The following is a 16,718-nucleotide window of genomic DNA, read 5'->3' as shown; positions in this document are numbered from 1 at the left end:
TTCAGCTGTGAAGGGTTGGATGGAATCCAGCTGTGGTTCAGAATATATACACACACATTTATGCACACGCAAATGTATCAAGTAGATTAAATTTAGAAGAATCGCATCTCCCTTTCTGCACTCTGTGGCCTCAGTGGAATACCTATTACGCTTGACAAAACCGGTGACCACTGACATGTTATTTAATAAATGGAAGGAAGGCACAGGGACAGAAACCAACAAACAACCAAAGTTCCTAAGAGGGATGGAGAGACAAGCCAGCTGTCATCGGTCCAGGGGGTTCTTGCAGCCCATCCTAAATTAATTAGCCTGTCTTTGTTGTGGTCGGCAGGACAGTGGGGAAATAAGGAGGGGGAGTGGAAAAGTGATGGAAGGGTGGTGAGTAGAAAATGGAATTCATTAGGAAATTAGCGTCAGCACTTTGAGGCACTCACAAATGACACACGGTTTGTCCAGCGCAGGGCCTAGCCGGAGAAGTCCCCCCATCAGTTTCACTGTGTCAGCGATAGGAGGAAACACGTATTCAGTCACTGCTGCTTTTAGGAGGGGGAACTAAAATGTCCCTTTCGCTAATAGTGTTATTAATGGAATCCTTACTACTGCTTATATTGTTTGCTGCTTGTTTTCATTTATATATATGTCTTTATTCCACTGTGTTCTAGCTTGCAGACTCTGGGATCTACACATGTGTGGCCACCAGCTCCAGTGGCGAAACCTCATGGAGTGCCTTCTTGGAAGTCAAAGGTAGGTCGAGGGAAGATGACATGATATTGACGTGATATTTGTTTTAACTTTACTGTTTATTGATGAAAATGGCTGTTTGTTGTATTCTTCACTGAAACTTTCAGAATCAGGTGGAGTGATTGTAATGAAGAACCATGATGATAATGAGCTTCCAGGCCCACCATCTAAACCTCAAGTTACCGATGTCACCAAGAACAGTGTGTCCCTGTCCTGGCAGCCTGGGCTGGCTGGAGCGTCTCCTGTTTCCTCCTATGTCATTGAAGCGTTCAGGTTTGTTTTACCACTCCCATTAAAGCGCCAGTCACTAGCTATCAGCTTTGGTATGCTATGGATTGCAGATATAACTTTATTTCTCTTGCACTGCAGTCAATCAGTGAGCAACAGTTGGCAAACAGTGGCAGACCACGTCAAAACCACCCAGTTCACTGTCAAAGGTCTCCGTCCGAACACCATCTACCTGTTCATGGTGCGAGCTGTGAACAGCCAGGGCCTGAGCGATCCAAGCCCCATGTCTGATCCTGTCAGAACACAAGGTACCTTACATAACACTAATATAAAGCAACTTCATTACATTCACTGCATGTATGCATAGGTTCTTCATAAGCCACAAGCTGAATTTGATTTTTGTTTCTAAGGATAGATTAAGGTCGCTGTGTTCCACTCCAAACTCTGGTACTTATCAGCCCATCTCAGCAGTCTGCAGTGAACAGTTATACTGACACTAACACTGCACAACTTTCAAGAGGTCAAATTTTTCATTGCAGTTCAGCTCATTAAGGCTGCACTTAAGCAATTATGTAAAATAGCCATGTCTACTTTTGGAAGGCCTAACAGAGTTAGTGCTATGCCTGCTATGTTAATCATCATAACAGAAGAAAATGACTGTCTCCAAACCCAAAGATGATTTGGTTACAGTACTGGACAGTCTGCAGTCAGATTGCATTGATATGATAACACCCTCCCACAAGCAATCCTTTGGCCGTGCTCTGTCAAATGTAAGCTAATACCATCCTAAAAAAGTGAATTTGATTTGCAGCCTATCTCTCTCATGGTGAGATGAAGACCTTCAGATGATATATAGAAGTGTTGATTGACAATAGCATGCACTGATGATAAAGTGATTTTTTACTACTTTTAACTGTGTTTGGCCTGTCTTGCTCCTTTGGTGTGTCCATGTTATTTATCACTGCGCTGGGTTGTGTAAATGAGGCATCTTTTTTTTAAATATAGGAAATGATATTTGTGGCTTTTTTTCCTCCAGTAAATAACTCAAAATGTGGCTCATTTCAGCCACACTCAGTATCTCATATGCTGGATTTTTTTTTATTGCTTATAACTTGAAACACATGCGTGGGAGAAATGAGCTGGAACATAGTGTCATGTGTCCATTCATCTTCCATCCAGTATGTCTAAGGGGTCATATATTCAGAGTTCATTCAGTGATGTGGTTTTTCAGTCAGATCCCAGTAAGTGCAGACAAGTCGCACGTCTAAAGAACTTTGCAAACCCAACTCTGCTTTCTTTTCTTTAGATCAGAAAAGTGCTTAATACAAAATGGAATGAGGTCATTTTAATGCAGATGAAGTTGCTCCTTTTTAAATGAAGTCGTGATTACCAAGTGTACACGTCTTTGTTAAATCTGGCTGGTCTATTCATTCTTTCTTTTGTTATTCCACTTCTGATGGTGATGAATCAAGGTTTATTGTGTGGAGCTGAGTGAACAGAGTTTAAGAAGAGTAAGAAACATTTTACTCTCTTTGACTTTACTTTGGGACTTCTCCTTCTCATTTTTACTTTCTTGTTCTCTTGTAGATATAAGCCCTCCTGCTCAGGGTGTGGACCACAGGCACGTACAGAAGGAGCTCGGCGAGGTCATAGTTCGCTTGCACAATCCTGTTGTCCTGAGTCCCACAACCATTCAGGTCACATGGACAGTAAGTATAGCTTAGCATACTCAGACTTTAGCTGAGTATTTTCACTGCAAGAGCATATATTGTGATTCTTTGATTGTGCAAAATTGAGTCACAGTCAAGATAGTTGGCATTAAATATTCCTCTTTGAAGTCAGAAGGTGCTCCTTGAGGCTAGGATTTGTTTTATGCCAGGAAATTTTTGTCAGGTTATTCCCTAAGACTGCAGCTTTGAAATTGTAAATGGGAATTTAAAAGTAACTGAACATCAGATAGCTGTAAAATGGTTTTATTAACCACAGTAACATCAAAAGAGATGTCAGAGACATCTGGTTGTTCATCTATCTTCCATATGTCTTCAGCTGCTTCCTGCTTACATAAAGGACTACCGTACTCAGATAAAAGCAGATTGAAATTAATTTTTGTGTAATACAGTGTAGTAATCTGCAAACAGGAACCTTTGCATCCACTATATCCTATATGCACTTTCTGATGCTTCAAAATAAGAATAAACTTTTAGCCAAGTTTAGAACATTTTGCCAAATGTGAAACACTTTAAAAAAAAATTTATATCTGTTTAATAATAAGAACAGAAACACTACGGTGTTTAGACTGTATAATATGTACATGGTTATTTTGATTGTGGTCCTATAAATCCCTTGGTGGCAAAGGGAGTGCATTTTCAAATGATCCACATTAGCAGTTTTCCTGGTGACATCTTTATTGACCCCTGTGGACTTGTTCGCTAATTTAATGCTAAAGCATTGCTTTATGATTGCAGTGTACAGTCAACACAAAACACGGCTGCCTAATCAATCAGTGGCTGGGACCCTTTAAGTAAACAGAGTGGCCCCTTTCAGAAAGCTTTTATATTCCCAAATCATTCCATTAATAAAATTCGTGCACCAAGAACGGAATCCATTTTGCTGATTTACTCAAGCTACACTGGTGAAAAACAGCTGCTTAACATCCCACTTGAAAGCCCTGCTCACTTCTTCTTCTACTGTTAACAAGCCATTACAGTGAGTTATGCACCCGTTCCTCCTCTGCATAAATTCAGCTTTTTCTGTCTCGCTAAATGGTTCCAAGTTTTAGACGAAGGACCCGTTGTGGATTTCAGGGGGCTACTACAATTGCTGTCTCTCCATCTTTTCTATGGGACATATCTCCTGTTACCATCTCTATTGTGTATCCTCCTTATTTCCCCAGGGTGTATGTATTTGTTGCTGCATGAAATTCTTATATTCATACCACGTCCTAAATATAGTAGGACTTGCTTTATGGTGCCACTATTTAGCATTTATAATACACATGAGACATTCCTATGTCCTTCATGGAATGCCTTTTTAATGTTGGGGGGACCACTTTGTGGTAGGATCTATGGTATGAGATGATGTCAGTGTTAATTCAGAAAAGTGTAGAAGTGCTGGTCATAAAAGCCTCTAAAGTGTTATACATGCAGCCCTGTAAGAATTGCAGAAAAACATCAATGCATATTATCTATCAAATGTCCCAAAGTAGCATCCATTAATCTCCTCTGCACAGTTCTCTTTGAAATAAAAAATAACTAAATGAAAATAATGCCTTCTTTTACCTCTTTAGGTGGATCGTCAGTCCCAGTTCATCCAGGGTTACAGAGTTCTTTACAGACAGACATCGGGACTGCCATCACCAGGACCATGGCAGACCCAGGATGTGAACGTCCCTTCAGAGAGAAGTGTGATCCTCTCTGGTCTCAAGAAAGGCATAGTTTATGAGATCAAGGTCCGGCCTTATTTCAATGAGTTTCAGGGCATGGACAGTGAATCCAGGACTGCAAGGACCACCGAGGAAGGTAAGTGGAAGAACTTGCTGATTATATGTATATTACTGTATGTCAGGAGCAATAAAATCAAACTGTGGCGCAGCCACTCAAATGATGAGTGACACGATCCCATAGGCTGCTTCCGTGCCAGTTTTTGCTGCAATATCATTGGTGCCCCTCTTTAAAACTAAGAACTGTATTTTGTTTAAACATGCTTCCAGGATATGCTCATCTTTTTGACCTTCCAGCTGTTTTGTTTTTTTTGATTGGTGGTGTTAGTGCCAACCTTCGTCTAATCCATCACCCAGCAGCCACAGATCTGAGCTGTGATTGGGCACAGCTCACACTTCCTCCTGTGAAGATGATCTGTCACCTAAAGCTTGATTCATACAGGCTCTGACAAGGCCACAGAGCAATGCGGTGCTATATTATAAACAGGCGCACAGACAGATATGTATTTCGATCAAGTTTATTGTAGTGAACTAAAACTGAGCGACCAAAGTGAAGCTAAGTGTAAAACTGCTTTTGTTTTAGTGCCTACTACAAACTACATTACAATTAATTACACATTTTTAAAAAAAACCTGCAATAACACTGTTTTGCTTTGATATAAACCTGAACACAAATACAACCACCAACCTTGTTTCAACCTTTTAACCATATAACTTTATACCTACAGCAGCACAAAAAGACAAATGCAGACGCTTAATACTGGAGGCGAAGACTGTCTTTCCACTGCATATTCAGGCTGCATGGACAGGAGACAGTTCACATCCTGTTGGGATGACAGGCCCATTTATTTTCCCTTTCTCAGAGGGACCATATCTCCTGTGGTCAGCTAGTGCATTCACTGCAGCAGTCGAACTGCCATCAAGTTACAGCTGTCGCCAACACACACTCTGGCACAAACACACACATACCTTAAAGTCACACATGCCAAGGTACATCTCCCTAAGGTTTCCTAAATCCACATGTCACAGCTATTACCAATGCTGATAATATTCCCTATCTGCATCCAGGTCCTGCACAATCTCAACAACTTTCTGCCATAACTCTGCTGCTGCGCTTGGTCAGAGTTAATGCACTGTCAAACACAGGGCTCTAGGCTCTTCAGAGTCCCTGGGACTACTGAGAAAATGTGGCTAGACAGATAGAGAAATCCGGTTCAGAGTGTGATTAAAACTTAGGTTGTTATTAGCACAATTAAAGAATCCCCAGAGTACGTCCAGGCAGATTCAGGGTTATAGTATGCTCAGCGCGCCAGTGCTGTGTCCATCTTTTTGGTCTCCCTTTGCCTTTTTCACACGTCCTCTCACTCTCCATCTGGACAGCCATATCATGGCTGATAAATGAACTCTGACTGCCATCTGATTCCCACTGCATAATTGTCTAAGAAGTCACCACAGAGGATCATGTTTTATGCAGAGTAATTCTTATTTAAGGAGAAGGGAAATCAGTAATGTTTGTATAAATGTTCATTTCTAGACTAATGATCTACAATACATTGATCTCTAGGGAGATCCCACTCCCAGTCTTTTCAATAGCTATTGGCTCCTTTTTTGTATGGATGACATGTTTGTATTCCTTCATCATCCAGCACAGCATGCCATGTGCATGCGAGACAGAGGGTCACATTCCTGCCTGCCATACATCACTCTGCTAATGGCTCTATTAGCGCAGCCTCTGAGGCCTCTAATGAAAAATGTGTATTGTTTAGCACAAATATGCATGATAATAAGCTGCTAAATCATTCATAACATTAACTTTGAACGACATTGCTTCTGATGACTGCCATGCACAAATCCAGCACTTCGTCACCTGAATGTAATTCGGTGTTGGAGAGCCCAGAGCTTGATGGTTGATCAGATGCTCCCTTGGAAGATTGTTTCTAATCTGGCTAAGGTGTTGGGTTCATCATTGGACCCATTCATCTTCTACCATGCCAGGGCCTTCTGGCTCTCTGGGGGTTGGTGTGGCCAATTGCACTGAGGGATGAGCACAGATTTACAGGGTGACACGTGCCATTTTGGATGGAGGTGAGGTGAGAGAGCGGCAGCACAGGAGTAATTGACCTGTCAGTATTCTGCTGTGGTGCTGCACCCCTGCCAGCCACTGTGGAAATGAGAAAACATTATTTTTAAAACGTTATTTCCAGTTGGGCCAACTGTTATTTATTTTTCCTTTTACCCCTTGTGGGGTCAGAAGATTGTTGCCATCAGAATAACAACAGAGGTTTATGAAAGCTTGGACCTGTCTTGTTTCTATCCACTCCCAGGCTGCCTGTGGATTGTGCAGATTCCACTTAGATGGGCATCACCCCTCTGATCCTCACCTACTGGCTTTAGTTTCATCTCGCTGATCGATGGAATCAGTCAATATGTTTACTGAGACTTTGTTTCCTTTTCCTAAAATTTATTTTTTTCACATTTCCTTCTTGTCTGCACTTCATCCTATAAGCTCATTGACCCGTGTGCCACCCTGGTCAATGCTAGAGTCTTAGTGTGACTGAGAGTGCTTGCCTGACTATGCCAGGCCATTATTCTACAAATCAATACCAGTATTTTCTGTGCAAACCTACCAAGCTGGAGACAAGGATGATATATTAAATCAATGTGATGTATTAAAGACAGGTTATAGCAGTATCGGATGTGCTCTACTTTTTATGTAAATCCCCCTCTAATGAAAGATCATGGCAAGCTTCGGTCACCTGGGTTGTCCTTATAGAATATCATGGCGAACAAAAATCTGTGTCTGGTATGTGCATCCTTGTTTCTGTTTTGATTCTCTTTGCCATAACTGATGGATAGTGTATTTGACTTTTGACATCGATATTTGCACCTCTTCTTTCAGCTCCCAGTGCCCCTCCTCAGCAGGTAACAGTTCTGACCGTTGGAAACCAGAACAGCACTTCCATAAGCATCTCCTGGGACCCCCCGCCACCTGATCACCAGAACGGCATCATCCAAGAGTACAAGGTTGGTCCCAGCACGTCAGCATGGATTCTCATTTAAGTCACACAAAGCGAAAGGCATCACTTATTTTTGTCCTTTCCGTTTCAGATCTGGTGTCTTGGGAATGAGACGCGTTTCCATGTTAATAAGACAGTGGATGCAGCCATACGCTCTGTAGTGGTGGGTGGGCTGCAGGTAGGAGTAGTGTACCATGTGGAAGTGGCTGCCAGCACAAGTGCAGGGGTTGGAGTGAAGAGTGAACCCCAGCCTATTATTATTGGTAAGACTGACTTATAGACATCAAATTTCCCTTTCTTTTTTTAATCCTTAGTGAATGATATTCGGGTATCGAATAATATTGTTGCAATAAAATTGTATTTCAGCATTAGTGTTTAATCTCGGGAATTGAGCAAATATCATTACTTTTTGTCATGAAAGTCTAGGAATTACCAAATGGATGATATTGTTAAAATATTTTGATATGTGGTCTGACTGGATATGATTTATGTGGAGCTATGGCAGATTGTGCCTGATTTGACCCATAACTGATGGCTTGGCCCGCAGCATGCTCTTATTTCCCCAGCGTCACTCACATAATCCATCTCTGAGAGCAGAGCCGTGAGCTTACAGTTATGATATGTTGTGTTTGCCTGTCTGTGGACGTGCAAATAGTTGTGTTCATGTGGTTGGTAATGTAAAGAACACGAGCATTTGAGCATCTTTGCACGTGCATATGCAGACATATGTGCGTTGTTATCCTTACAAGTGTACATTTTTTTTCCTGTCACTGTATGGGAATGTTAATAGCGTGCGGTTTGCACTTTTCCTACCATGCTGCAAGAGATATCGTCAAGCACACTGGTCAGGCTGCAATTGGAGATCAATACAGACCAGGGTCCTCTCATCTCATTTCACAGTGTGTTTTATCAGCTGTGGAGGGAATTGGGGGCTAAACTAAGCAAACAACCTGCTCACCTGGGGATTTGTTATAAGCTTTTAAGCTTTGTCTTTTTCAGTCTGTAAAATATATTTTACTGCACATCCTTTAGATCGACAGTATGTCCTGCTTCTCTGGTCAATACCTCAGCTGAAATGTAACAGACACACTTTCTTTCAGCTTAATCTAGCTAACCTTTATGTTTCTGTTGGTGTGGGGGAAAAGTGAAATATTTCTAAGCTTGTCAGTATTTGTGCATTAACCTTCACCTTGAAAAATCAAATGATACAAAAAGGCATAAATCTTTATGTTTTTTCTCAGTAACTATTCAGCCAGCATTATATAAGTGCCGCCTTTGTGTTCCTGCACAAACAGGTAAAGAGTTTCGGGACGTGATTATACATGGAAACCGGAACAACAGCATCACAGAGCAGATCACAGATGTGGTGAAACAACCTGCTTTTATCGCCGGTATTGGGGGGGCCTGCTGGGTCATCCTCATGGGCTTCAGCATCTGGCTGTACTGGAGAAGGAAGAAGAGAAAGGGTCTGAGCAACTATGCAGGTTAGATTGATCACAGTTTCACGCATTCTGGTGCCTTAACACACTCTTCTAACTTTAAAGTGATTTTCTTCCTCTTTCAAAGCAGGAGTATTTTACCACGACTACACTATCGTTCTTCAGTTTTAATGAGTGCAGTCTTGATGAAATATATCAGAACGCTGCGATGAGATTGAGATGGCTACTGTGTTAAAGCTCAAAAGGAAGACAGATGTCAGCATGAAACATTTCCAGAGGTTCACAGTTTTTGACAAATCCACCCACTGTGTTGGTTATTAGCTCAGGGTGATGGAGCTGAGTGGGCAGGCTGGACTCTCTGCTGGTCACTGAAGCTTGGGTTTGTCCAGTTCTCCTCCCACACACTGACCCTGACATCTTACTGAGAGACCCCCCTGTCAATACTAGCAACCACCAAGTCCACATAATCTGCCAGGAGTACAAGATTTAATTAGAGAACAGAAAATGGTAATGAGCTGACAATTTAGTGTCGTATTCTCTGAGTGTTCTCGCGTTATTTCTTTCCTTTTAAATAAGTCTAAATCCTTATGATGTTTTCTGATCAAGTCAAGAAGTGCTACGATATGCTGACTTGGTTAATTTACTCTTCATTTCTGTTTGTTACATTTGTATGTGTGTGTGTGTGCGTGTCTGTTTTATTTTGTTTATGCCACCCTCTTTACACCTCTGTGGCCTCTGAGCTGGCTGCTTTCTGGCTGTCGCTCTGCACACTGGGTGACGTTGTGGTCTCCCATTCTCTGACCCTCAGCACCTCTCAGCTTGACCCAGTTCCTTGTGTGCAGATACCCCCCTAAAGCGCTGCTTACCTCTGCAGGCTTTTAACACACAACTTCTCTGTCTTCTTGTTTTGCAGTTCAGTCCTTCACCTTCACCCCTGCAGGTACTGTTCATTAGTCTCGTCTCCTCCCCCCACCTAAGTACAGCTTCATCTCCTGCCCGCTTCTAGTGCATATGTTTGAACTGTCACACTTACGGTCATGGCTAATGCAAATTGAAACCTCATGCTGGTGAACGCAATGTGTGCCATCAGAGAATCAAAAATAGAAGCGAAAAAACATTTCAGTTTGTTATTGGCCATGATCTGGGCCCTGCAAACTTAAACTCTTTTTTTCCTGCTCAAACCACAACTTTATTCCATGTCGTGTTGTATTTGTGTGTATTTCTATTGAAGCTGTCCGTTTCTGAATGGCGAGTCATTCTGATTTGTGTAGCTTTGTTTGTGGCATTTTTGTGGGGTACGGTTAGACTGTCCATTTCCTTTCTCCTTAAACAAACCCTCTTTGTTTTCTCTTTTTTCGATTTCCGAGCATCTGCTTTCCTTTGATGTCATCTAGTCAGCTGGGTGCCGTTTCCTTTCTGAGTTTTGTGTTCCTTATTTGTGACGATTCCTCTACTACTGTGACAACACATGTTTGCCTTCCTTGAGTGGCATTACATTTTTAATGGGCCAATTTCGTGAGTGTATGTTATCATCTTCCTTTTAGCTAATTCAGCTTAAGAGGAGTCCAAAGTGTATAAATGATTCATCTGAATAAGAAAAGGGAGAGAAGAGTAGCGGTTGGAAGTTTTAAATATTTAAAATATTCTAAAAAATTAATCCTTAAAAAAACTACAGTAAAACTACAGTTTTTTTCCTTCACTAATTAATTACTTTTGTGAAGTATCACAGCATCCCTTGCAGGACATTTGCTTGGAAAAACTTGGAAAACACTCCTTAGAGATGCTAAAGAGAGAGCAGGTTTTTTCACAAAGAGTGTTGAGTAACAAGAGCAAACAAGGGCAAACACAGCATAAATTGGAGTGCTATATTTTGAATGGGAGTCAAAGTGGTGCTGAAGAGTCTTACAGTGCTCTTGTCTGCATTGACAATTAGTTGATGTGTTGAGCGTGTCCAGTCTCAACCCTCTAAAGCTGTCTCCACAGGAGTGGTAAATCACAACTATGTTAAGGCACGCGGCCAGCAAAAATTAGATTTGATGGAATTTTTATATGCTGATTATGCCACTCCCACCCCCACCTCCACCCACGATCGGTGCTTATTAAAGGGGATTAATCTGTATTCATATTGGGGGGGAAAAAAGTGCTTATCTTGAAGACGGAGGCGAGAAGCACAGCCCTGCCGCCATGTCACTCTGGCTAACATAAAAGTATTCCACAGCAGCCCAGAAATGTGCCCGAGCACAGATAGGGACTTCAGAGGCCTTCCCCGCTGAACAGCCTCCCCCTCACACCCGCCTGTCAGTCCTCACTCAAACAACTGAGTATTCTTTAATGCAAGTTTGGTGGTGGGGAACAAAGAGAAGCGGCTTTGGATTTCACTGAATAAAGACTGCGGTTTCTGTCTTGAGCTCTCTGAGATCTATTTTATTCTAGCAGACTTGCAATGTTGGCTCTATCTGGGTAAAACAAAGTATTTTAATTCCACCTGCTGGTGTTCACTTGCTTAAACCCTAATGTAGTAAATAAACGTTCAACTCTCCAACATGCATGCTTGACAGAATTTAAATTGTCTCGCTCTCATTTGAAAGCCTGGAATTGTGGTTACGAGAGTAAAAATTGGATTAAGTAAGCTTAGGTAATGTTGGTGATACATTAAAGTGTAGCAGTCTCTCTAATCTATTGTGGGAGTTTCCTCTGTCTGTCTTCTGTTACTACGTCACCCACAGAAAAGCCCCCTCTTTTGCCCATGCCTAGGCTTGTTGTGGAACCGACTTGAATGAAACAGAAAAAAAGGGGGAATGTTCAGCCTTCTTCTCTCTTTAATCTCCATCTGTGGAACAAATGAGCCAAATTACTAACAGCTTTCCTTTGCTCTCTTAAGTAAACCAGCTCTCTTATTTCCCCCCCTTTTCATTCCCCCCCCCTCATTGGTACGAGGTGGTTTCCAAAACTCTTGCTGCTTTTCTGTGTTTCCTGTGATCCATTGAAGTTCTTACATGCTTAGAACTCTCACTGCTGCTTTGCCATCACAACAGAGATGAAATGGATCCTTCACAGTCGGCTCTCACTTTCGGCCACGCAGTTTTACCAGCCTCCGACTAAGAGCGGCCCTTGTTATCTGTAGATCGCTGTAATGAAACAGGCCACATGCATACCTTCTGGGGAGCCCTGCCAGCCAAAAAGCATCAGCAACTCAGCCTCTACGCTTGTAGATAGAAAACTCTGTGTGATTAATGAAGCCTCTGCCATTTCTAATCTTTCTTTTTTTTGGTTTGAGATTTAATCACAAATCTGATAATAACACAGCAGCAAAATAAAAAAAAATGAAATGAGTTTTCCCTCTCATCAGGCATCTTGTCCTTGAGGAACACATGACGTCTCCACTTATGCAAAGCAAAGCAATATGCAGTCCTCTTCATAGCCGTTAAAAAAAGAGAACGACATTGGATGCAGACGGACATCTGCACCCCTTTGTGAATCCATCAACTATCATGTCGTGCATGAAAAAAATGAATACATTGCTATTGAAGCACAAGAGCAAAATGGGCAATGCTAAAAAGACAATATTTCTTTCTTCTTATGGAAACAAACCCTGGTTTGCTTTATGTTATACCTGAAAAACTTAATATCTGGTATTTTTTTCCCTTTTTCTTTCTTCTCTTTAGTGACATTCCAGAGAGTTGATGGGGGGCTGATGAGCAATGGAAGGTGAGTATCGCATGAAAGTGAATCTCACACCCATTCTACACATTTGTGCGCAGTCTCATCTAAAACGAGTAAAAAAAAATCCTTTACTTTATAATTATTTACTTCCCTATGTCATTGGCTTTACTCAGCCTTTCCTCCATAGTTATGCATGAAGTCCTCAGCAAGCTGCTTTTGATCCCAGCACTTCTAAATGTCTAATAGATTGATTGATAACCGATACCTGTTGTGTGCCTACCATGCAAACACGCATAGAAATATACATTTCAACCACATCTCCATTCATGCATCGGTAGATGAACTCATAAATCTCCTCAGCGGAATTAACAGAAACAATTTAAGCATAGAGTGCTTTTATTTTGTCATTTATCTTCCGCTGCTGGCTATAGGCAACCCCGAAGCCCTCTGGAGTGATAAATTTGCCTGTCACCTTGCGTGGGCGGCTGGGATCTGAGCACATGTAATAATGTAAAAATAATTACCCAGGGGAGAGGTGTGTGGAGGTACCCCTTATGCACCCCCATACAGCCTGCTCCATTTCACTCTGTGTTAGAGGGGCTATGGTGACTAGGGCACATCTCAATGACACCAGTTACAGAGCCTTTGTAGGTATTCAAGAGACTCCCTGGAGAATCCCAGGCTTCTGTCTATCTACTGCTTATCACACCTGACTAGGTAGAATCTCCAGATCTCAAACACTCAGTGAGAGTCTGCAACTAAATTTGACCCTGAGTGTATCTGGGCGTTTGGGAACGTGTCTGCTCTGCAGTCTATTTGCAACAATTTGTTTTTTAATATTTATGCTCTTTTTTTTCTCCAAATTTTCCCATTTTCTGTGCATACAACTGGATGCTACTGTGGACAATTTTGTTTGTATTGTTCTGTCAGCTGCCAGCAATCTCTTAATGAATTAGCCACGCCACTTGCCATGCCGTTTCTCATCTACTTTCTGCTGAAGTGTTTTTCCTTCAATTTTCCACATAAGTGGTTCTGATTCTCACTCCAGCGAATGGGATTTGAAATGTCTGTATTTTTGCTGCTTTATATTTGTCATATTTTTAGTCAGAAGCAGTGACTTCCATAATTTTCACAACACTGGGATGCAATCTGGAGCCCTAGCACAAGCCTCTGATCCATTAGTCACTCTATTGTCATCAAATCCCAGATGTTGCTACTTCCCCATCTGCCCTGAGAGTGAAAATGTGGAACAGAATATCTTGGGGAAAAAGTGTTCATGTGTTGCCTGAGATGTTTATTGCATTAATTAGACAATAGCAAATTAAACCACGTCTGTTTCTAGTTTCTCATTGGCTCCTGCCAAATTGCTCTGACTGAACAATTACACTTAATCGATCACAAAATAAATGATTCATGGAAGATGAATAGGCTGCAGATTGGTAGACCTGGACCATTTGACTTTGGCTGCTCAGCTGAAATTGATAAAAGCTGATAAGGGTTCATTTATTATCCCCCTGCCAATAAGGAGATGGTAATTAGAAGGTAGTAATAACTTCCTATCTCGGCGCTGATCAATATTTTAGCACAGCAGATTTACTCCGATCGGCAGGGAGCATGGGATGAGCACCGCAGTGAACAGGTTTCACTGACACTGTTGCTATGGAGATTCCTTTACATCCCAGAATACTAAATGACAACATGTTCTCTCAGAGTTAATCTAGAAAGTAATCTGTGTTTCCCCTTGTGCTAAGTGTTAGCTAATGTCTAGACTTTTAATCCAAGTTCTATTCACTTGTCTGTGGGACCATAAACGCTTGATTTATGAAGTTGCTTTGGAATTAATCTCTCTCACTTGGCTTATTTATGGGAAGCTCCGTGTCAGGCATCTTAGGCAGTATTTATGGTTTCCTTCCTCCTCATCGCAAGTAACTGAAATATCTAACAAGAAGAAGAAATGCTCCAAATCAAATTTCTTCTGCCAAGGTTGCTATCCATTCTAGGATAGGCATGGATTAAGAGTTAGGTGTCAACTTTTCATTAAACGTATGACCCTGTGTCTGTCCTCCAGCCCTTCTCCATTACCCCACCATTGGAATACACACATGCACACACAAACACATATAGCGAGTCTGTGGCAGAAATCAGTCTTATTCTAATTATCCTTAGAAGAAATGCTGCTTTGTGATGAATACAAGGACGATGCAGCCATTTCCTCTGTCAGCTCCTTGTCTTTCAAATGGTCTTCCTCAAGTGGGCTGGGGGAGGACATGCTGGAGCACAAGCCTATAGCTGCATGCATTTCTGTGCTATTGCTGGAGTCAACAAAATGAACAATGTCTCTTCTTTTTCAGCTGTTTGTAGTTTTGCCCCAAAACAGGTGAAAAATAAGGTTAGAGAAAGAGAGTGTGGCGAGAGAAAATAATGGCAATGGAGTAACAAGACAGCCAGAAACAGAGGTAGAAGGACGAGATGGCTTGGAAGATGTATTACCCTATAAAAGTGCATGTGTCTGATGCACAGCCATCAATTTGAATGACTTGTCTCCCCCGAGGGCCTGTTTTGGCATTCAGGAACCACAACGAGGGCTCTTAGCTTGCCAGGGCTGCAGTTCATTTGGACTCCCCCCACTGTGGAATCGGTGTCTCCTCATTAGAACTTGTGGCTTAGGAGAGAGTGACTGCAGCAATGCCATTACCTGCCCTTGTCCTCAGGGCCTGACTCCCTGAGAGCCAACACATCACCCCTCTGGAGCTAAGGCAAAAAAAATCCCATCAGGCAGCTTGACTGGTAACTACTGTGTTACACAGCTTCTCAGAGTGCACACATATCTGCAGTCTGCTGCTAACTGAGGGGTCTGCAGTATACGCTAAATATACCGGCTGAGGATCATTTGTCTAACGAGGTACACTAGTGATTACGCAGTTAGAAATTTTGTTTTGCATTTTAATCAGCTTCACAAGTGGCAAGTGGTGTGGCAGTGAATTGAAAACAAAGGCATTTAACAGCATCTTTCATTCTCATTTTACTCCATCTGTGTTCCTCATGGTAACGAGCCTTAGACGTGATTGTACAGTAAAGTGGCCCTAATGGCCTCCCAGCAGTCACCCATGACAGGTTAAAGTCGTGATGACTGCTTTTATAGCTCTTACACCTCAAGAGGGACACAACACCTGTTAAATGGACCTGCCCTCTCCCTTAGACAGACATCCCACAAGCCGGTTCCAGGACCGAGGTCTCACTCCCTATCAAATAAGATTTAGACTGTCTGGACGTCACCACAAGGGGTTGATGGGAAAACACAGCAGAAGGGGCAAGATATTAATGAATTAGGAAATATATACATGTGGGTGTCAGCATGTACTGCTGCACTTTTATGCAAAGCGCAAATGCATGCATTAGTCTGCCCACGGTGTGCTTTTGCATTAATAACTCAGAAAATGTGACAAAGGCTCAGCAGGAACAGAAATTAAAGGGCCTGGAGGAATTCCAACTTTGCGGGAGAAGAAATGTATCTATATAGCGTTTCCCCCCCATACTGAAGACTTGTTTCATCAGCTTCAGAGGTTTATGGAAAACTTATCTCCCACAAACACACATGCGTGTGGACAGTAACATTTGTTTTAATTTTTTTGATGTCTTCACAACTTCTTGCTGTTGATTGCTGTCATATTTTCTGTATGTGTGTGTTCCAGTAACATAATAAAGAATTAAACAGGGTATAATGTGTAATTGGGGATAATCTTGTATGAAAAAAAAACAAAACAAAACAAACCTTTTGTAGTAATATAGTTTTATGGCCTGTATCTAATCTGTTGTTTGATCCTTTGTTTCCGCTTAGCCGCCCAGGCTTGCTAAATGCCAGTGATCCAGGCTACCCCTGGTTAGCAGACTCTTGGCCAGCAACCAGCCTGCCTGTCAACAGCAGCTCCGGGGGACCAAATGACCTGAGTAACTTTGGTCGAGGAGGTGAGCGCCCCGGTGCTTTCCCACTTGCTTTGAGAAAAAAGACCATGAGAGATGAAAGATGACTGCTCTGCCTTCCTCGCTGTGACGCACATATATGCATTCAGGATGTATACATGCATGTACATTACATTTGTGTCTGGATATATATTTATCACACCAGAGGACAGCTACAGCATTAACAGCAGGGGCTTCACTGTCACCACGCTGAGTGATGGCATATAGTCC

The 16,718-nt window shown here is 42.0% G+C and overlaps 1 protein-coding gene across 9 annotated transcripts in view; it reads left to right on the top strand.

The window, feature by feature from the left end:
- Positions 1-16,718, top strand: part of robo2 (roundabout, axon guidance receptor, homolog 2 (Drosophila)) — a 155,017-nt gene that overhangs the window by 117,735 nt on the left and 20,564 nt on the right. For 7 of the 9 annotated variants that reach the window (XM_085379670.1, XM_085379668.1, XM_085379665.1 and 4 more), the window contains 11 exons: positions 663-744; positions 849-1,014; positions 1,111-1,277; positions 2,557-2,678; positions 4,256-4,487; positions 7,308-7,432; positions 7,517-7,688; positions 8,721-8,909; positions 9,778-9,804; positions 12,530-12,572; positions 16,366-16,493. In XM_085379670.1, coding sequence (XP_085235796.1) covers positions 663-744; positions 849-1,014; positions 1,111-1,277; positions 2,557-2,678; positions 4,256-4,487; positions 7,308-7,432; positions 7,517-7,688; positions 8,721-8,909; positions 9,778-9,804; positions 12,530-12,572; positions 16,366-16,493 — 1,453 coding nt within the window. The remainder of the gene's footprint in view (positions 1-662; positions 745-848; positions 1,015-1,110; positions 1,278-2,556; positions 2,679-4,255; positions 4,488-7,307; positions 7,433-7,516; positions 7,689-8,720; positions 8,910-9,777; positions 9,805-12,529; positions 12,573-16,365; positions 16,494-16,718) is intronic. The other 2 variants (XM_085379672.1, XM_085379667.1) reach the window with 1 other exon arrangement.

This window comes from Rhamphochromis longiceps, linkage group LG14, assembly GCF_057381845.1.
Source record: "Rhamphochromis longiceps isolate RC_006_pf linkage group LG14, R_longiceps_female_GT1.1, whole genome shotgun sequence".
In the NCBI taxonomy this organism is placed as follows: Eukaryota; Metazoa; Chordata; class Actinopteri; order Cichliformes; family Cichlidae; genus Rhamphochromis; species Rhamphochromis longiceps.
The sequence above is the reverse complement of the archived record's forward strand: the minus strand, read 5'-3'. Positions and strand labels throughout refer to the sequence as shown.